Raw genomic sequence first — 17,368 nt, 5'->3', positions numbered from 1 at the left:
AGCTCTTTTGCAGAAATGGATGAGCTGACCCTAAAATTCATATGGAAATGGAAGGAATCCAAAACAGCCAAAACAATCTTGGTAAAGAACAAAGTTGGAGGACTCACACGTCCCTATTTCAAACCTTACTACAAAGATACAGTAATCAAGACACTGTGATACTGGCATAAGGCTAGACAAATATCAATAGGATAAAAAGAAGCCTTCCAAAATAAACCCTTACATTTATGGTCAACTTGTTTTCAACAAGGGAGCCCAGACAATTCACTGGACAAAGAAAAGTCTTTTTTAAAATGGTACTGGGACAACTGGAGTTTCACATATAAAAGAACGAACTGGTACCGCAACCGCACACCATGTACAAACAATTAGCTCAAACTAGACCACAGACCTAAACGTTAAGAGCTAAAACTATAAAAATCTTACAAGAAAGGATAGGAGTAAATCTTCATGACTTTGGATTAAGCAATGGTTTCTTAGATATGACACTAAAAGTGCAAGCAACAAAAGGAAAAATAGATGGGATTTCATCAAAATTAAAACTTTTGTGCTTCATGTAGAAAATAAACTTATGGTTACTGGGGGGGGTAAGTGGGGGGAGGAAGAAAGTGGAAGACTGGGATTGACACATATGCAATACTACATATAAAATAGATAACTAATAAGGACCTACTATATAGCTCAGGGAATTCTACTCAACACTCTGTAATGACCTATATGGGAAAAGAATCTAAAAAAGAGTGGATATATGTATAACAGACTCACTTTGCTGTACACCTGAAACTACCACAACATTGTAAATCAACACTATACCCCAATAAAATGTAAACAAAACAAAAAAAGATGCTTTCATTAGGTTAAACGAACAAAAATAAATAAATAAATAGATAAATAAAAACTTTTGTGCTTCAAAGGACACCATCAAGAAAGTTAAAGACAACCCACAAAATGCAAGAAAATATTTGCATTTCATATATCTAAAGATCTGTATCAAGAACCTATAAAGAAATCTTCAACTTCATAATAAAATGATAAATAACTCAACTAAAGAATGGGTAAAAGATTTTAATAGACACTTCTCCAAAGAAGATTAAACAAATGCAAATCAAAACCATAATGAGACATTAGTGCACACCCACTAGGGTGGCTATAATCAAAGAGACAGACAACATCAAATGTTGGCAAGGATGTGGAGAAGCTGGAACTCTCATGGTTTGCTGGTATGACTGTAAATGGTGCAGCCACTTTGGAAAACAGTCTGGCAGTTTCTCAAAATGTTAAACACAGCTACCATGTGACCCAGCAATTCCACTCTTAGGTATATACTCAAGAAAACCGAAAACATATGTTCATGTGAAAACTGGTATATGAATGTTCATAGCAACATTTTTCGTAATAGCCCAAAGGTGGAAAACACCTAAATGTCCATCAACTAATAAACCAAATGTGGTGTATCCATACACCGAAATATTATTCAGCCATAAAAAGGAATGAAGTATTGCTACATGCTGTAACATGGATGAACTTCAAAAACATGCTAAGTGAAAGGAGTCAGACACAAATGCCACATATTACATGATTCCATTTAAGAAATGTCCAGAATAGGCAAATCCACAGAGACAGAAAGTAGGTTAGTGGTTGTCAGGTACAGGGGGAAGGAGAATAGGGAGTGACTGTTAAGAGGTATGGTGTTTCTTTTTGGGGTGATGGAAATGTTCTGAAATGGGATAGTGCAATGTTACACAACTCCATAAATATACTAAAAACCACTAAACCTTAAAAGTCTGAATTTTATGATATATGAACACTTAAGACCCAGCAATTCCACTCCTAAACTTACACCCAAGATGGATTTTTGTACGAATAAAGCAGGAGGCATATACAAAACTGTTCACAGTCATCCAGCAGTAATGTGGATAAATCTTGGCAATTTTAAGTGAAAAAAGTTTCCCATATTACATCAGCATAATATCCTTTTATAATTAGAAATATGTACATAATGTAAAAGAACACATATAAATTCAGTAACACTATCATAAAGGTAAACAAAGGACTGACAAAAGATGATAGTTTCCTCAGGGTGAGAAAAGAAGGGGGACAGGTTAATTCAGAGTATCATTTGGTTAGATGCAGGTTACTGTCAAACCCTAGCTTTTGCTTTGGGTGGTAATATCTTGGGTGCTTATTACATTATTAAAAATAACTAGCTAATTAACTAAATAAAAGTGGGTTATGTGCATGACCAATGAATGATGAGGGTGTATTACAAACCAAAGACTATGATCATTCTAATTATCTGCACCTGTGGTCCAATGGGAACAAAGCATAAAGCAGCCAGAGCTCCAGATCCCTCCCCTGCATTCTGGGGGACTTCCCTTTTCCCACCTCAGAAGAAGACTGAAGGTCTATTCTCTGGAAACAATAAAACACAAGGTCTTTGATCTGGAAGACCACAGGCCCAGATGGGTAGATACACCATACTGAAAAGTGAAAGTTTAAAGCCTGAATGTTGAGGCTCTCTGTCTTTTTCTGAACTTGGCTCCAAGAATACTAACATTAGTGTCTGGTGTGTAACCTCAAAGCTTATCTGGGGAATCTGACCAGTCCCAGAGAAGAGACCTAAAGCTGCTGACATCAGGGGCTCCCCAAGGAAATGGCCCAGTCTAATCACCCAAGGGATAAGCCTCACCTGGTGCACACAGGCCTTTCAGTGATCCACCCTTATAAAATTCGGACAGACAGGGATCACTAGCCATTGGGCAAAGAACCTGGGCCAGTTATCCTCAGCCTCAGATCCACCGTTCTTTGTAGTACTGGAGCTAGAATGCATAAACATTTTCCGTTTGCCAGTCCCTTTTTAAAATTTAGCACAGGAGCCACTGGCTCAAGGTGTCAGGAATTCTCGTAGAAAAGCTGTAGCTGCACCCTAGGCCCAGGTTCTCCCCCATCCAGCTGCAGCTTCTGGAGCTTCTGCAGCTGTTCAGACCTTATTTTAGACAAATGTCTCCCTCATCTGGTGAGTGGCTCTATGGACCAATTACAGCCCTCACCCTCTGGCAAGTTTTTTCACTCCTGCCCGGTTGTACTTTCTGTGGAAACCTTACCTTCCTTGAAGAGGCATGACTGTCAGGCTTGGTGGGGGTGGGCCCAACTAAGTCCTTAGTTCCCTAAGTGTCCACATGCACTCTGCCTAGGAGTAGCTGCTGGTTTCCACCTGCTACTTTTAGACACCTGAGAGTCCTCTTTCACCTCTTTGAGAAGTAAGCAACCTTCTACTAGTTAACAATATTCTATGTTAAAGTTTCTCAACTCAAAGTGTGTGGTTTCTGTCTCCTGACTGGACCCTGGAAACAGCCCACAGGATGGAGAAAGTGTGACCTGAAGACTGCTGAGACGAGTGTCACCAGGGCTTCTGTATGGCAAGCCCTGATTCTTGGGCTAAATTTTTTTTTTTAATATATTTTTGGCTGTGTTGGGTCTTCGTTGCTGTGCGCGGCTTTCTCTAGTTGCGGCGAGCGGGGGCTACTCTTCATTGCAGTGTGGGGGCTCCTCACTGCAGTGGCTTCTCTTGTTGTGGAGCACGGGCTCTAGGCACGTGGGCTCAGTAGTTGTGGCTCGTGGGCTCTAGAGCGCAGGCTCAGTAGCTGTAGAACAAAGGCTTAGCTGCTCCGAGGCATGTGGGATCTTCCCGGACCGGGGCTCAAACCCATGTCCCCTGCACTGGCAGGCGGATTCTTAACCACTGTGCCACCAGGGAAGTCTTAAATTTTTTTAAAAAAGGAAAGGAAGTGCCTTCCTGCCACTATCACCTTGCAGTGTCCCCCCAGTGGCCCTTACTTTAAAATTCTAACACTGTCACTGGGTAAAGGGGAAATGTACAGAAAAAGAAATCTGTCATGGCACAGCTCTGAATAACATTTATATGCTAGTGTAAATGCTTGAAATTGATCTAATCCAAATTACATTATAGTGGGAGGATGGAGTGGTAGAAAACACAAACGTGTGTCATGGGGTCGGTGTGTATGTGTATATGAGAGAAATCATCTTTCATAATGGAATGCCAACAGATAATGCCTATAAATGAAAAATCAACAAGTGGAAATATATGCATATTTAGAGACATGGAAGCATATGTCCAAAAAGACACATATAAAAATGTTCATAGGAGACTTCCCTAGTGGTGCAGTGGGCAAGCCTCTGTGCTCCCAATGCAGGGGGCCTGGGTTTGATCCCTGGTCAGGGAACTAGATCCCATATGCACGTCGCAACTAAGAGTTTGCATACCACAAAGAAGGAGCCCTCCTGCCATAACTAAGACCCAGTGCAACCAAATAAATAAATATTAAAAAAAAAAGAAAAGAATGTTCATAGAAGCTTTATTTATAATAGTAAAACAGGGCTTCCTTGGTGGTCCAGTGGATAAGAATCTGCCTGCCAATGCAGGAGACACAGGTTCGATCCCTGGTCCAGCAAGATCCCACATGCCACGGAGCAACTAAGCCCATGTGCCATAACTACTGAGCCTGCACTCTAGAGCCCGCAAGCCACAACTAATGAGCCCTCATGCCACAACTACTGAATCCCGTGTGCCTAGAGACTGTGCTCTAAGAAGAGAAGCCACCGCAGTGAGAAAGCCTCGCATTGCAATGAAGAGTAGCCCCTGCTCGCCCCAACTAAAGAAAGCCCACGTGCAGCAACAAAGACCCAACACAGCCAAAAATAAATAAATAAAATTAAAAAAATAATAATAAATAAATATAATAGTAAAACAAAAACAAAAGATTGGAAACAACCCAAATGTTCATAGGAACATTCATGGTGTATAACAATGGACTGCTACACAGAATAAAAGAATGAACTACTGATACATAGAATGACATGGTTGAATCTCAAAGACTATACCAAGCAAAAGAAGCCAGACCCAGAAGAGTGTACACTGTAATTACTTTTATATAAAGTTTAAGAACAGGCAAGATAATGTATAGAGGTAACAGAATAGTGAATACCTTGTTTGGGGAGGGGGATTATAGCGATTAGGAAAGGGCATGAGGGAAACTTTTGGGGATGATGGAAATGTTCTGTAACTTGATTTGGTGGTGGTTACAAAGGAGTATATGTATGTAATATAAAAGGTCACTGAGATGCACTTATGATTTGTGTCCTTTACTATATGCAAGTAAATACCTTAATTAAAGAGGCAAAACCCAAAAGAATCAGCTCAAAGAATTAATCTAAGAAGAAGGAAATAGGGTGAGTGGCAGATTCTTTGTAATAAGCCCTGCAGAACGTCTCTACTCTCAAATATGTGTGAATTTGTACCTTTGATAAAATAAAATCTCAATGAAAGAAAAAAACTATGGGCTTTGGAGTCAGCTTGGCCTGCATTCAAACCACTTGCCATCTGGACCGTGGTGGCAAGTTATGCTGCCTCTCTGGCCCTTAGTTTCTCCATTTTAAAATAAGTCTAATAGAACCACATGAAAAATAACTGAGTTTGTACCTAAAAGTACTTGTCAAAGTGCTTTACAGAGAATGAGTACTCAGTAAATGCTAATTTTCTCCCCACCAACCATTTTCCTTCAGTACAGAGACTACAGTTGAGCCCGCATTACTCCTATTTATATTGTTTTCATCTCCCCAACTCCAGACACCTCACAGCTCCCCAAACTCATTGCTCATTTATTGCTTCTTCATAGGTCATCTGTGATGTTGTGATTTATAATAATAAATATGTGTCTGGGGGGCTTCCCTGGTGGTGCAGTGGTTGAGAGTCCGCCTGCCGATGCAGGGGACACAGGTTCGTGTCCCGGTCTGGGAAGATCCCACATGCGGCGGAGCGGCTAGGCCCGTGAGCCATGGCTGCTGAGCCTGCGCATCCGGATCCTGTGCTCCGTAGCGGGAGAGGCCCACGTAGCACCAAAAAAAAAAAAAAAAAAAGAAAAGAAATATGTGTCTGGTCTTCATCCCACTCCTGGCACAGAGCTCCTAAAATGCTTGGAATTTCCAAACTGATGAGATTGATATCTTTTTTTGATATGAGACTGATATTTTTTTATCTGCCCTAAAGGTATTTTTTTTGTTAACAATGTGATTTTAGGAGAGCCCCTAAGTAACTTCTAGATGGAACCAGCCCCTGTGAGTAGAGGGTGGGAACTTTCAATCCCACCCAGTCCCCACCTCCGGGGAGGGGAGAGGAGCTGGCCATTGAATTGATTACCACATAATCATGCCTCTGTAATGAAGCCTCCATAAAACCCCAAAAGGACGGGACTGGTAGAGCTTCCAGGTTGGTGAAGGCGTGGCGGTTCTGGGAGACCGGTGCACCCTAGAGGGCATGGGAGCTCCGTGCCCCTTTCCATATGACTTGCCCTATGCATCTCTTTCATCTGGCTGTTCCTGAGTCATGTGTCCTTTTACAATAAACCGGTAATCTAGTAAGTACAATGTTTCTCTGAGTTCTGCTGAGCCGTGCCACCAAATTAACTGAACCCAAGTAGGGGGTTGTTGGAACCTCTGATCTATATAGCTGGTTGGTCAGAAGCACAGGTGACAACCTGGAGTGGCAACTGGTGGCTGAAGTGGGGGAAGGGGGAGCAGTGGTGGTGGCTTGGTTGTTAGGACCGAGCCCCCATCTTTTGGATCTGACCTATCTCCAGGTAGACAGTGGCATCATTGAGCTGAACTGCAGGACACCCAGCTGGTGTCTGAGAATTGTTTGGTGGTGTAGGAGAAAACACACATTGTAATTGGTATAAGACTTCTGTTATCCAACTCACTTTCTCTCTGAAAAGAGGACTGGGATCCCCTCTTTCACGTAACAATTATCCATATAATTGTCATTTCCTCCGTGGACTTGTTTCCTCACCAGTAAGACATGGGGTTTGAACAAGATAATCTCTAAGGTTCTTTCAGCACTAACATTCTTGGTTTCTTTTTCTCTGAAACTTCTATTTCTGTGAAGCCCTTCCCAGACCTCATTTTGGCTCCAGACATGCTTGGTGAAGCACATGATGTTGTCAAACATGAACAGATGGCATCTGCTCACATGGAACAGGTCGGCGGTGGGGGCTGCCTTCTCTCCTCTCTCCAAATGCCGAGAGCCACGTGGCACTGAGTTCATGCCTCTCCCCTAAGACTGGCCTTTGCTGGGCCACGTGCATCTCACACTGAAAGTGGTAACCCACTGGGATCAGGTGAGTTCTGGGGCACCCCTTCTTTCCTGAGGTGAGTAAGACTTTGCACACAAGCCAGTAAACACACCCCTCTCCTGGCTGGCGCAGGCACTTACCTGCCCAAAGTGATGAGCCAAAATTATGTCCACAACATTGGTTGTCAAGCCCGAGAGCTACAAAGATAAAAACTTGGTGTCAAGGGAGTTAGCATGGGTAAAAATTTATCAAGCTGTGCACTTTCTTGTATATATGTTATCCTTCAACAAATAAACAACACAACTCAGTGTCACACATTTTCGTGAGATGGTGGTCCCAGGAAACCTGAGAACAAGGAACAAGTCAGAAAAAAACGAAAAGTTTTCCTTCCAGGGTAATAATATAGCCTGCTTTGAAATAGGTGGCTAGAAGAAATGCTGCCATTACTTCTTTGAAAACGTGGGACCGAGAACTCACAGCTATTAGCTGCTTCATTCCTGCCTGTATTTCTGCAGTTACACTGGGTTTACAGTTAATAAGGAATGACTTACAACTACTCCCAAGCCATCCAAAAGAAAAAATGATTTTTCTCTTTCTCTTTCAAGTAGTGGGAGGAAATTGCTATGTTTACAGAATGTTCTTGCATTTTGAACATTTTCCTCCTAATTTTTCCCATTTCAAAACTATGCACATCACAGTCTAATAAATGCATCAATCTGTGTAAATCTGCAGACTGTTAGTCTATTTTCAGAAAAATTTCCATCTCAAATTACGTTGCTGATTTCCTTAAGCCTTCCTTCTTTGTTGATTTTATGCTCAATTCCTACTGCTGACTTGGATCAGAGGTGAAGTACTGAGTTGGGGGTGGAGATGGACAAGAGGAAATCAGGGGGACAGATGTGGATATGGGTGGAGCAGGATCATGTAGTCCCAGAAAGATTAAGGAAGAAAGAAGCCCAGAAATCTTCACATGGGTTATCAATGATCCACAGGTTATACATTAAAGATAATAAGAATTAATAACCTATTTCATTTCATGTTTAATACTCATAAGGTCATTCTAAAGTTTTATAAGAATTTTTACTAGGTTGTATCACGTTATTAAGAGTGTTCAGGTAAGTTTTAATGTACCCACATCCTAGATAGGAATTAAAACAAATTTTAAATAAGTCAGGTTGTAAGAAAGAATTTCCATAGCATCTGGCAATAGCATTGTTAATATATTTCATCCAAAGCTAGGAAATACATCATTTCTCCAGAAGTTAAATGTGGGGAGGAATGGATAAACTTTTTAGAATCTGGTCTGCTGGCAGGTGGAATAGTTTAATATTTTAAAGTAACTATGAAAGCAATACATGTTTATCATAGAAAATTAGGAAAACATAGAATACATAAAATAAAAATAAGAATCATCTGTAATGCTACTAGCCAAAGATGTAACTACCGGTAGCAAATTATTTTCCTTATAAATGCATATATGTATTTAACAAAATTTTATTATCTGTTTTTTTAAACATGAGAATTTTCACATTTCCTTAAATAACCAAAAAAACCCATAAGTTTTCGGTTGCATAGTATTCCATTAGTGACTGAGACTCACAATGATGAATCAAAGAAGCAAGATACACAAGAATATATATTCTATTATTCCAAGTATATGAAGTTTAAGAATATATAAAACCAATCTATGGTGGTAGAAGTCAGAATAACAGTTATTTCTGGGAAAGGGAGGAAGTATTAAGCAGAGAGCTTGAAATATTCTGTATATTGACTAAGTGGTGATTACATGTGTAAACATTCATCAAGCTATATACCTAAAACTTCTTGCCCTTGACCGTATGAATGAAAAAATAAAAATAAAAACCAGATAAGCCATTTTGAGAAGGGACCAAGAGATGAGCCAATGGACACTGGTCTTACTTTGGAAGCTGCCCAGTCAATCCAGCCTTTGGCACAAGGGTCAACGTTAATGAGCACGAGACCTTCCACGAGCTCTGGGTGATTGAGCTGAAATAAGACAAAGACAACAGTAAAGAGCCCCACTCTCAGCTTCTTCTAAAAATACTGCAGCATGGTTAGTCACCTCTTACAAGGCCTCAATGCCTCAGAGTTGAAAGTAAGAAAGGTCAGAGAGGTGCTAGGGAGGATATTTAGAAAAATAGCTCTATAAATCTAGCTTAGCATCTGGAAAACCAGCTTCCTAAATTACCATCAAATGATCTCGCCTGGCAAAGATCTACGGGGGAGATGGTTTTTATTTCCACAGCAGAGGACGACACCTGGTATCTCTACAGTTGTTCAGCTCATGGTGGGTCTCCCCTGCTGGGGCAGTGCCCTTGGGACTACACGGCCTAAGGGGCTACTGAGGCTTAGACTGGCTATTTCATACTCATACACCTTGTCCCCAAGAGCAACTTCTTAAGTTTTTTTCTAAAACCACATGAATAGGTGATACCACCCTCCAGAAGACCCCCCTTCACCCAGGAGGCATTTGGGAAAGAGTTCCTTAAATAGAAATCAATAAGAACATTTCTATGTAAACTAAAAACTTTCCAGCTTACATTTTCCCCTCCGATTATGCTCACTATAGAAAATTTGATAAACAGAGAAATTATAAAAAGCAGAAAATAAAATCTCATATTATCTAACCATACAACATCAATCTGTTAGTATTTTCATGTTTTCTTTCAGTGCTTTCCTATACCTATGACAAACTTTATGTGCATCTGTATTCTAACCTTTTTGTTAAGGTTATGGTGTATGTGAATTGCATATCATTACAAGCTCTTCTTATAAAATTTTAATGGTTGTAAGAAATTCCACCATAAGTATTCTCTGAGAACTATTTTTATTGATGATATCTTGCCCTCATCTGTTATTCTTCAGGTGCTCTAAGTACAAAGCAAGGCCTTATACAAACCTGTATCTGTTGACAGAATTTATAGAAAAACTGACATAAGATCCAAAACAGTTCCTTGTCATTTAACACAGCAGTAAGAGCTGTGACCTAGGCAGTGCCTCAAGGGTGTTGAGACTAATCCTCCACGTACTTACTGCAAATCTGCTGAGGATGTAAGCTCCAGCTCCAACTCCAACCCCAATGATGCTTTTCAGGCTGTGAATGGGACACACCAACATTGACAGGGTTAACTCATTTGGAGGTAGAATGGCATAATGAAAAGAATGCAATTGGGTTCAAATCTGGCTCTGATGCTTACTGGATGTAGAATTTGGTCAGGTTTCTTTAACTTCCTGAGCCTGGGTTCCCTACCTATAAAACAGAATATGACCACCTACTTCTAAGTTGATTTTAAGGATTAAATGAAATATGACTAAAGCCTGGGAGTCATCCTTGACAGCTCACTCTCCTAATACCTCCATATCCAACCCATCAGCAAATCTACCTTCAAAGCATTTCCATCTGCCTTCTCCTACTCCATTCCATCCCCTGGGCAGTATCCAGTACCAAGCTATCATTATCACTTGCCTGATTGTTGTAACAGTTTAACCTGTCCCTTGTTTTTTCTCTTTTACCCCTCTCTAAACCATTCTCTCCACAGCTGGAGTAATTTCTTTTTAAAAATGTAAATTGCTTTGCTGATGTGCAATTTACATATCTAGAGTGATCATTTTAAAAGACTAAATTGGATAGCACTTAAAACCCTTCGGTGTTTTTTGTCTTTTGAATAAAATCCCAAATTCTTACCTGATCTGTGAGACCTGTGCAATCTGGTCCTTGTCTATTTCTCAGATTTCACCCTGTGACTTTCTCCCACTTGCTCACTTGGCTCAGGCCTTTTGGACATATTCCTTCTGTCTGGAATCCTCTTGTCCTGGCTCTCTGTTTAGGTAACTCCTTTTTATCCTCCAGGTCTCAATCTAAAGGACTCCTTCTTAGAGAGGCAATCCTCCATTAGCCTTACCTGTGTACACCCTGCCCTTATTCTCTATCACAACATCCCCACTGACAGCACGTGGGTTGTGACTATTTGCTTGCTTACTTGTTGTCAATTATTTCCCTCACCAAAATGGAAGCTCCACACTCCACGAGGGTAGTGACGATACTGTTTTGCTCATCGTCATATCCCCCAGATCAGACACACAGTAGAAAGTGTGAAAAAACAAAAAACAAAAACCATGTGAAAGAACTGGAGAATGAACTTACTTTAAGTGGGTGAGAACAGGAGGCAGCATTTCGGCCAGCTCATCCATTGTCGGATACTGGTACCTGAAATCCAGAAGGATACCTCCCGAATTAGAATGTATCACAGTTCCCCATCGCTAGAACAGCTAGAAAAGTACAGGGTTCTTAGATAAAAGCATTCCCTTTACCAAAGGCTCAAAGGAGGTGATGTGGTACCCGGCAATGATTGTGGCATGCTGTGTGACTCTCTACAACTGCCACACTAAGAGGAAAGTAAAAAACAGACAAAAAAACCTCCTACGTGTTTCTATAACCTGAAGAGCAATCTCTGGGATGAGAGGAAGCCATTTGAAAAGAACAGGTAATACGGTTCTCTCCAGGGTATTTCCAAACCCCTAATAACCACTTCATTTGGGGTTCAGGCTCAGTAAACTTCTAGTAGTAAGAGTCAACCTACTGCTCTTGGTCTGCTGCTTAGGTTTAGGCAGCTAAGTGCAAAAGTAAACAAAGCTCTACTGGGCCTAGGCACACAGTTGCAAATCCTGGGCTCCCCATCATAGAGGCTGATTTGTTTTACTTAGGCCTAGAATAACCCAGTTACTTTATTATTTGCTTTTGAATTTGGTTCATGATCTAAGCCACTGGATCCTAAGATGGTCAGGCAAGCCCGAAACTGACTCAGACCAAGAATCCAAGAAAAGTAGGAAGTGTCCATAGAAATTACAGCATCAAAGATGGAAGGGATCTTCAGACAACCCCCTACATATAGGGCAGGATCTGCTCTACGTTTCACAGGGAAGTCAGCCTGCCTCTGCTTGAAACACTTCAAGCACTGGAGTGCTCTTGAGCCATTTGTACATAAAACAGAAAAAAGGAACTGGATCTAAATCTTGTTGGATATAAACTGGTCACCGGCCAATTTGTGTTTAAGAGACAGAATAGCTTGGACATAGTCAATAACATAGATTCTGGAGCCAGACTGCCTGGGTTAAAATCCCAGCTCTATTACTTATTTGTTATGTAAGCTTGGCCAAGGTACTTAATATCTCTGGGCCTTAATACCCTCCCCTGTACAATGGGAATAACCGTAAACCTATCCCATAGGGTTGTAAGGATTAAATGAGTTAATAAATGTAAAGTATGCAATGCAGAGACAAGAATACTGTTTGAGTACTAGGTAAGTGTTAGCTATTATTCTAACACTGCAATGGTCTATTTCACAGCAGTCACTGGCAAAGGCAGCTCTGGAGATGAGTAAAGGAGAGGGGAAGAATTAGCATTCCACAGCTTGTGCTTTCATTCCTCCTCCAAGGTCTCCTCAATAATTATGCTGTCCAGGGAAGAGTCAGGGAGACTGTGGCTCCACCATGCAAAGCAGGCTTAGGCTGAGGCTGAGAGCTCCATGTCCACGTCCAGTTAAATGCACCTCCAGCTGACAGGGCAGCCTCCTCCAAATAAATGGTTATAGTGATATTCAAATTCCTGTCACCAGATTGAAGGTAAGGGTGGGAAGGCGCTCCCAGGAAGCTCAGAGGGATCTGAGTTCGGGCCTAGGTAGTTGGGAGTTTCAGGGAGGGACACAAAAATGACAGATTTAAAATAGATGAGGAAGGAGACGGTTAAAAGACAGTGAGAAGTGGGTGTTCCAGACACTAATGCCTTGTGATTGGCTCCGATTCATGGAGGGCCATTCCTGGATATGGGGAAACATGCAGCTTTCGTGAATAGACTGTACATAACAGTCCTCTCAGAACAAGGAGAGAAAATATGCAGATGGTCGGTTGACAAGTATAACCTGTAGGCTGTGCTAAAACCAGCTTGGAGGGAAGCACACGGCCACTGCTCCCGCTGGAGCTTAGCCGTTTGCTCTCTGAGTGCGTGTCTTCCAGAAGGTCTTGCTTGTGGTCTTACCCAGCTGGGAAAGAGGGTGCACCTTCCTGCTGGCCTGGGGCATCAATGTGACAGACAGCAAAGTGCTGGGTGATCTCCTGCATATCCTCAAAGTTAAAGAATGCATTGAAACAGGATTTATCTGCAAGAGCAAAACACTCGTAAGTCACAAGCTCTCCATTTCTCCCCAGTTTTCCTCTACTCAATCAATTCCATATCATCGTCCTCTTTCACCCCCTTTTAATCACGGTCTCACTAAAGTGAAGTGTCTGAACAATCTGTCTGATTCAAGCTGCCCTAAAGGCTGACTACCAGACATCTCAACAACTTGAAAAGGATAAGTAATCCTCAATTCTACAGAATGTCTACAAAGAGGAAACCAATCCTGGTGTTTCACAGAACAGTCTTACGCCCATAATACTGTCATTTTTCATGTGTCTTATTCCCCTACCTAACAGAGAGATACTGACCATATCCCAAGAACCTGGCCGAAGTGAGTATCTTAGGCTGCTTACATTCACCATGTGGAAGACCGTGTCTCTTGGCAAAATTGCTGGGGTGCAGGGAGGGGTTTCTGCTTCAATTTCTACCCTGTTGGTGGAACTGCTTAAACCCCTTCTCATGCTAAAGAGGCAACAAAAGCTCCAGCACTAGACTGTAACTTCAAATGCAGGCCACCTCTGAAAGCCAGAGGAGCGTGAAAGAAAACAGGTAGGCTCTGTATGCCTGGGGCTAGGGCCAGAATCTTATATTACCATCTAGCAAAGTCCATTTAAAGTTACTTATATGCTAACACATATATATGGAATCTAAAAAAAAAATTGTTATGAAGAACCTAGGGGCAGGATGGGAATAAAGACGCAGACCTACTAGAGAATGGACTTGAGGACATAGGGAGGGGGAAGGGTAAGCTGGGACACAGTGAGAGAGTGGCATGGACATATATACACTACCAAATGTAAAATCGATGGCTAGTGGGAAGCAGCCGCATAGCACAGGGAGATGAGCTCGGTGCTTTGTGACCACCTAGAGGGGTGGGATAGGGAGGGTGGGAGGGAGGGAGACGCAAGAGGGAAGAGATATGGGGATATATGTATATGTCTAGCTGATTCACTTTGTTATAAAGCAGAAACTAACACACCATTGTAAAGCAATTATACTCCAATAAAGATGTTAATTAATTAATTAATTAATTAAATAAAGTCACTCATGACAGGCTATAATAAGAATACTTTTACTAATTTATTAAAGAGCTCACAACAAAGTTAAGTTCAAGCTCTGAATTTTCTAACCCGAAATATGAAAAAACCCAAAGCACAGATTGTTTTTTTAAAAAAAACTAATTGCAGTTCTACTTTCTTAACCAGTTCATCATATAATCTTCAGTCCTTTAGCAGATATCACACAAAGTGAGATATAATCCCAGTATCCCCCAAAACGCATTCAACTGCATACTTCCCAGGAACTTTAATTCTGCCATTAACATGTAGCAATGAGGAGGAAAGGTTAAGGCAGAGAGGAGAAAACCTATGGTTTATCAGAATCCTGGGGTTTCTTGTGTGTTTTAAAAAAATATACAGAGATTATGTATTATAATAAAATAGGGAAGGTATAAAATCAAATACATACGATTGAGGCCAATGTCATGATACGTCAGAATAACTGGTCTGTTTCCCTTCGGTAGGCCTCTTACAGTGACGTGGACCATACCGTGAGTTGTTTCTATATCATGTTCCTGTAACAAGAGAACATAAAGGTCTCAGCAAGGGCAGAACAGACTTCCCAGGTTACTGAAGTTTCACAATACCCAGTTCACTGCTGTTTCCCACTAGCTGGGGCAGGACACATCGCTGAATTACAAGCCAACTAGAGGGATGTTGTATCATACAGAATATTCCTACCTTTTAATTCCTTCCAGATAAACAAACAAACTAAGGAAAAATGTACCTTATCTACAAAGCTCACTTTCTTTTTTCTTTTTTTTTTTTTTTGCGGTATGCAGGCCTCTCACTGCTGTGGCCTCTCCCCGTTGCGGAGCACAGGCTCCGGACGCGCAGGCTCAGCGGCCATGGCTCACGGGCGCAGCCGCTCCGCGGCATGTGGGATCTTACCAGGCCGGGGCACGAACCCGTGTCCCCTGCATCGGCAGGCGGACTCTCAACCACTGTGCCACCAGGGAAGCCCCTCACTTTTTTAAGTGGGGAAGCCAGGGATCTGTTGAGAATGTATTCGCAACTGGCTATGGCAAGGAGATCAGCGAGTTGAGTGAGGAGCCAGGTAAGACCTGGGGAAAGGAAAGTCAAGGAAGCAGAAGATGGGAAGAAGCTGCTGGGTAAAAAGGCAGAGGCTTCAGAGCCTCTAAATGCATGTTCAACAACTGATAATTTCAACAGCACCTATGGGTGTTTCTGCCTAAAATCTCTCCCCTTCCCTGGGAGCTGCCCTTCTGTGTCATCCATACAGTACAGGAGTGGCTCTTGGCCGCCTTGTCTGTAGACTAAAACCTTATGGCCATGGCTCACTGGAGTCACGTGGGCATTTGGTCCATGCTAGGTCAGCATCCTTCCCTGAGAATTTGTAATTGGGACTAAGAGATTCCATCCTCAGCTTGGTTCTTCTCTTGAAAGGAGAAGTAAACTTGGGAGTTTATAGTAGGCATTTCCACCACTTTAATTCCTGGTTCCGGCTGTGTGTGCTGTTAAGTTCTGAGACATCCCTGGATTGCCTCTGGTTTAAGCAATTTGGGTGGGTTTGTTCCCTGCATCCTAAAGGGTCCTAACCAAGGCAATGAGTAAAATTTAAGATGCAGCCAGAGCAGAGCTCAGGAACTGAATAAAGCTAGAACAAGATGAAATCAGAGCTACTGGGACCAGCACTAAGAGTGGTTGGGTAGAAAAGAAAGAGACTCTAGAAAAAGTAACTGAGATTTATTCTAGTCTTCTTCAACATCTATATTTCTTAAAAATGAATTATCACACCTAGCCTAGTGAATTTTTGCTGACAAAGTCCGTACCTATCTCAGGAAGTGTTATAGTAGCTGAGACAAAATAACTCTGTCAGTGAGAATCCCAACAAAGGCAAAGCACTTCCAACTTAATTTCCTATCTAATAATGAACCTCATCGGAGCCTTGGTTTCTTCTCTCACGTGGGGCACAGAACAATCTTACACTAACTGAACGTCAGTATATCTCAAATCATGGGCTGCAAGCGAGCAGGTATCTCTCTAGCAAATCAAACCACAAGTGACTCAATATTTCTGCTATTCTCTATTACTGCTTGCTACATCCTCTTCAAAGGCTTGAAAAGGGGGAATAAGAAATGAAGGAGAGAATCAGGTACTGTGAACTGGCTATGAAATAAAGTACAGGGTTTGGATGGGAGAAATATAAAGACATAAATTCCTGTTGCTGTATAAGCATTTCTCACGTGGTAACATCACTTATTGAGGAACCCCCTCCACCACCACCATCAGGCTCATTCCCTAAACAACTACGTTTCTACTGAACCCCTACTACCAGACCCTGGACTGAGCTCTGGGCACAAAACAGTGAACAAGAGAGATGTGATCCCTGCTCTCACAGAGATTACATTCTACACAGGGAGGCAGACAATAAACACACAAACCAACCAACCCATAACAATAGCCTGTGATCAGAGCTGTGAAAGAAATAAATAGGATGCTGTGATGGAAAATTGAAGAGGAAGACATTAACTCTATTAGCAGTCAGGAAAGTATAAATTAAATTCAATGAGATGCAATTTCATACATACCAGAATGGCAAAAATTTTTAAGTCCGATAATGCCAAGTGTTGGCCAAGATGTAGAGAAATAAGAACTTTCATACACTATTGGTAGGCATGTAACCTGGAACGACTACTCTGGAGAAAAATTTGGTAATTTCTAGTAAAGTTAAGAGATGTCTACCCTACAGCAATTTTACTTTTAGGTATAATCTAAAGCGATTCTCAAACACACTCACACAGACAAAAAGATATGTGCAGATATATATACATATATACATAAGATATGTGCAGATATATATACATATATACATATACACTGAGGCCTTATTTATAATGTCAAAAAATTGAAAGTAGTCTAATTAGTCATCAATAAGGAAACTGATAAATTATGACATTCATATAATGAGATGCAGACAAAAGTGAATGAACTAGAACTATAAG

At 41.4% G+C, this 17,368-nt stretch overlaps 1 protein-coding gene across 4 annotated transcripts in view; it reads right to left on the bottom strand.

The window, feature by feature from the left end:
• The window catches only part of NDRG3 (NDRG family member 3), a 95,639-nt gene that overhangs the window by 23,721 nt on the left and 54,550 nt on the right, over nt 1-17,368 (bottom strand). For all 4 annotated transcript variants that reach the window (XM_060120126.1, XM_060120128.1, XM_060120129.1 and 1 more), the window contains 6 exons: nt 14,812-14,917; nt 13,204-13,324; nt 11,314-11,376; nt 10,203-10,263; nt 9,069-9,155; nt 7,289-7,345 (listed from right to left, as the gene is read on the bottom strand). In XM_060120126.1, coding sequence (XP_059976109.1) covers nt 7,289-7,345; nt 9,069-9,155; nt 10,203-10,263; nt 11,314-11,376; nt 13,204-13,324; nt 14,812-14,917 — 495 coding nt within the window. The remainder of the gene's footprint in view (nt 1-7,288; nt 7,346-9,068; nt 9,156-10,202; nt 10,264-11,313; nt 11,377-13,203; nt 13,325-14,811; nt 14,918-17,368) is intronic.

The sequence above is a fragment of the Mesoplodon densirostris genome, chromosome 16 (assembly GCF_025265405.1).
Source record: "Mesoplodon densirostris isolate mMesDen1 chromosome 16, mMesDen1 primary haplotype, whole genome shotgun sequence".
NCBI classification, from domain to species: domain Eukaryota; kingdom Metazoa; phylum Chordata; class Mammalia; order Artiodactyla; family Ziphiidae; genus Mesoplodon; species Mesoplodon densirostris.
This window is presented reverse-complemented; position numbering and strand designations above follow the sequence as displayed.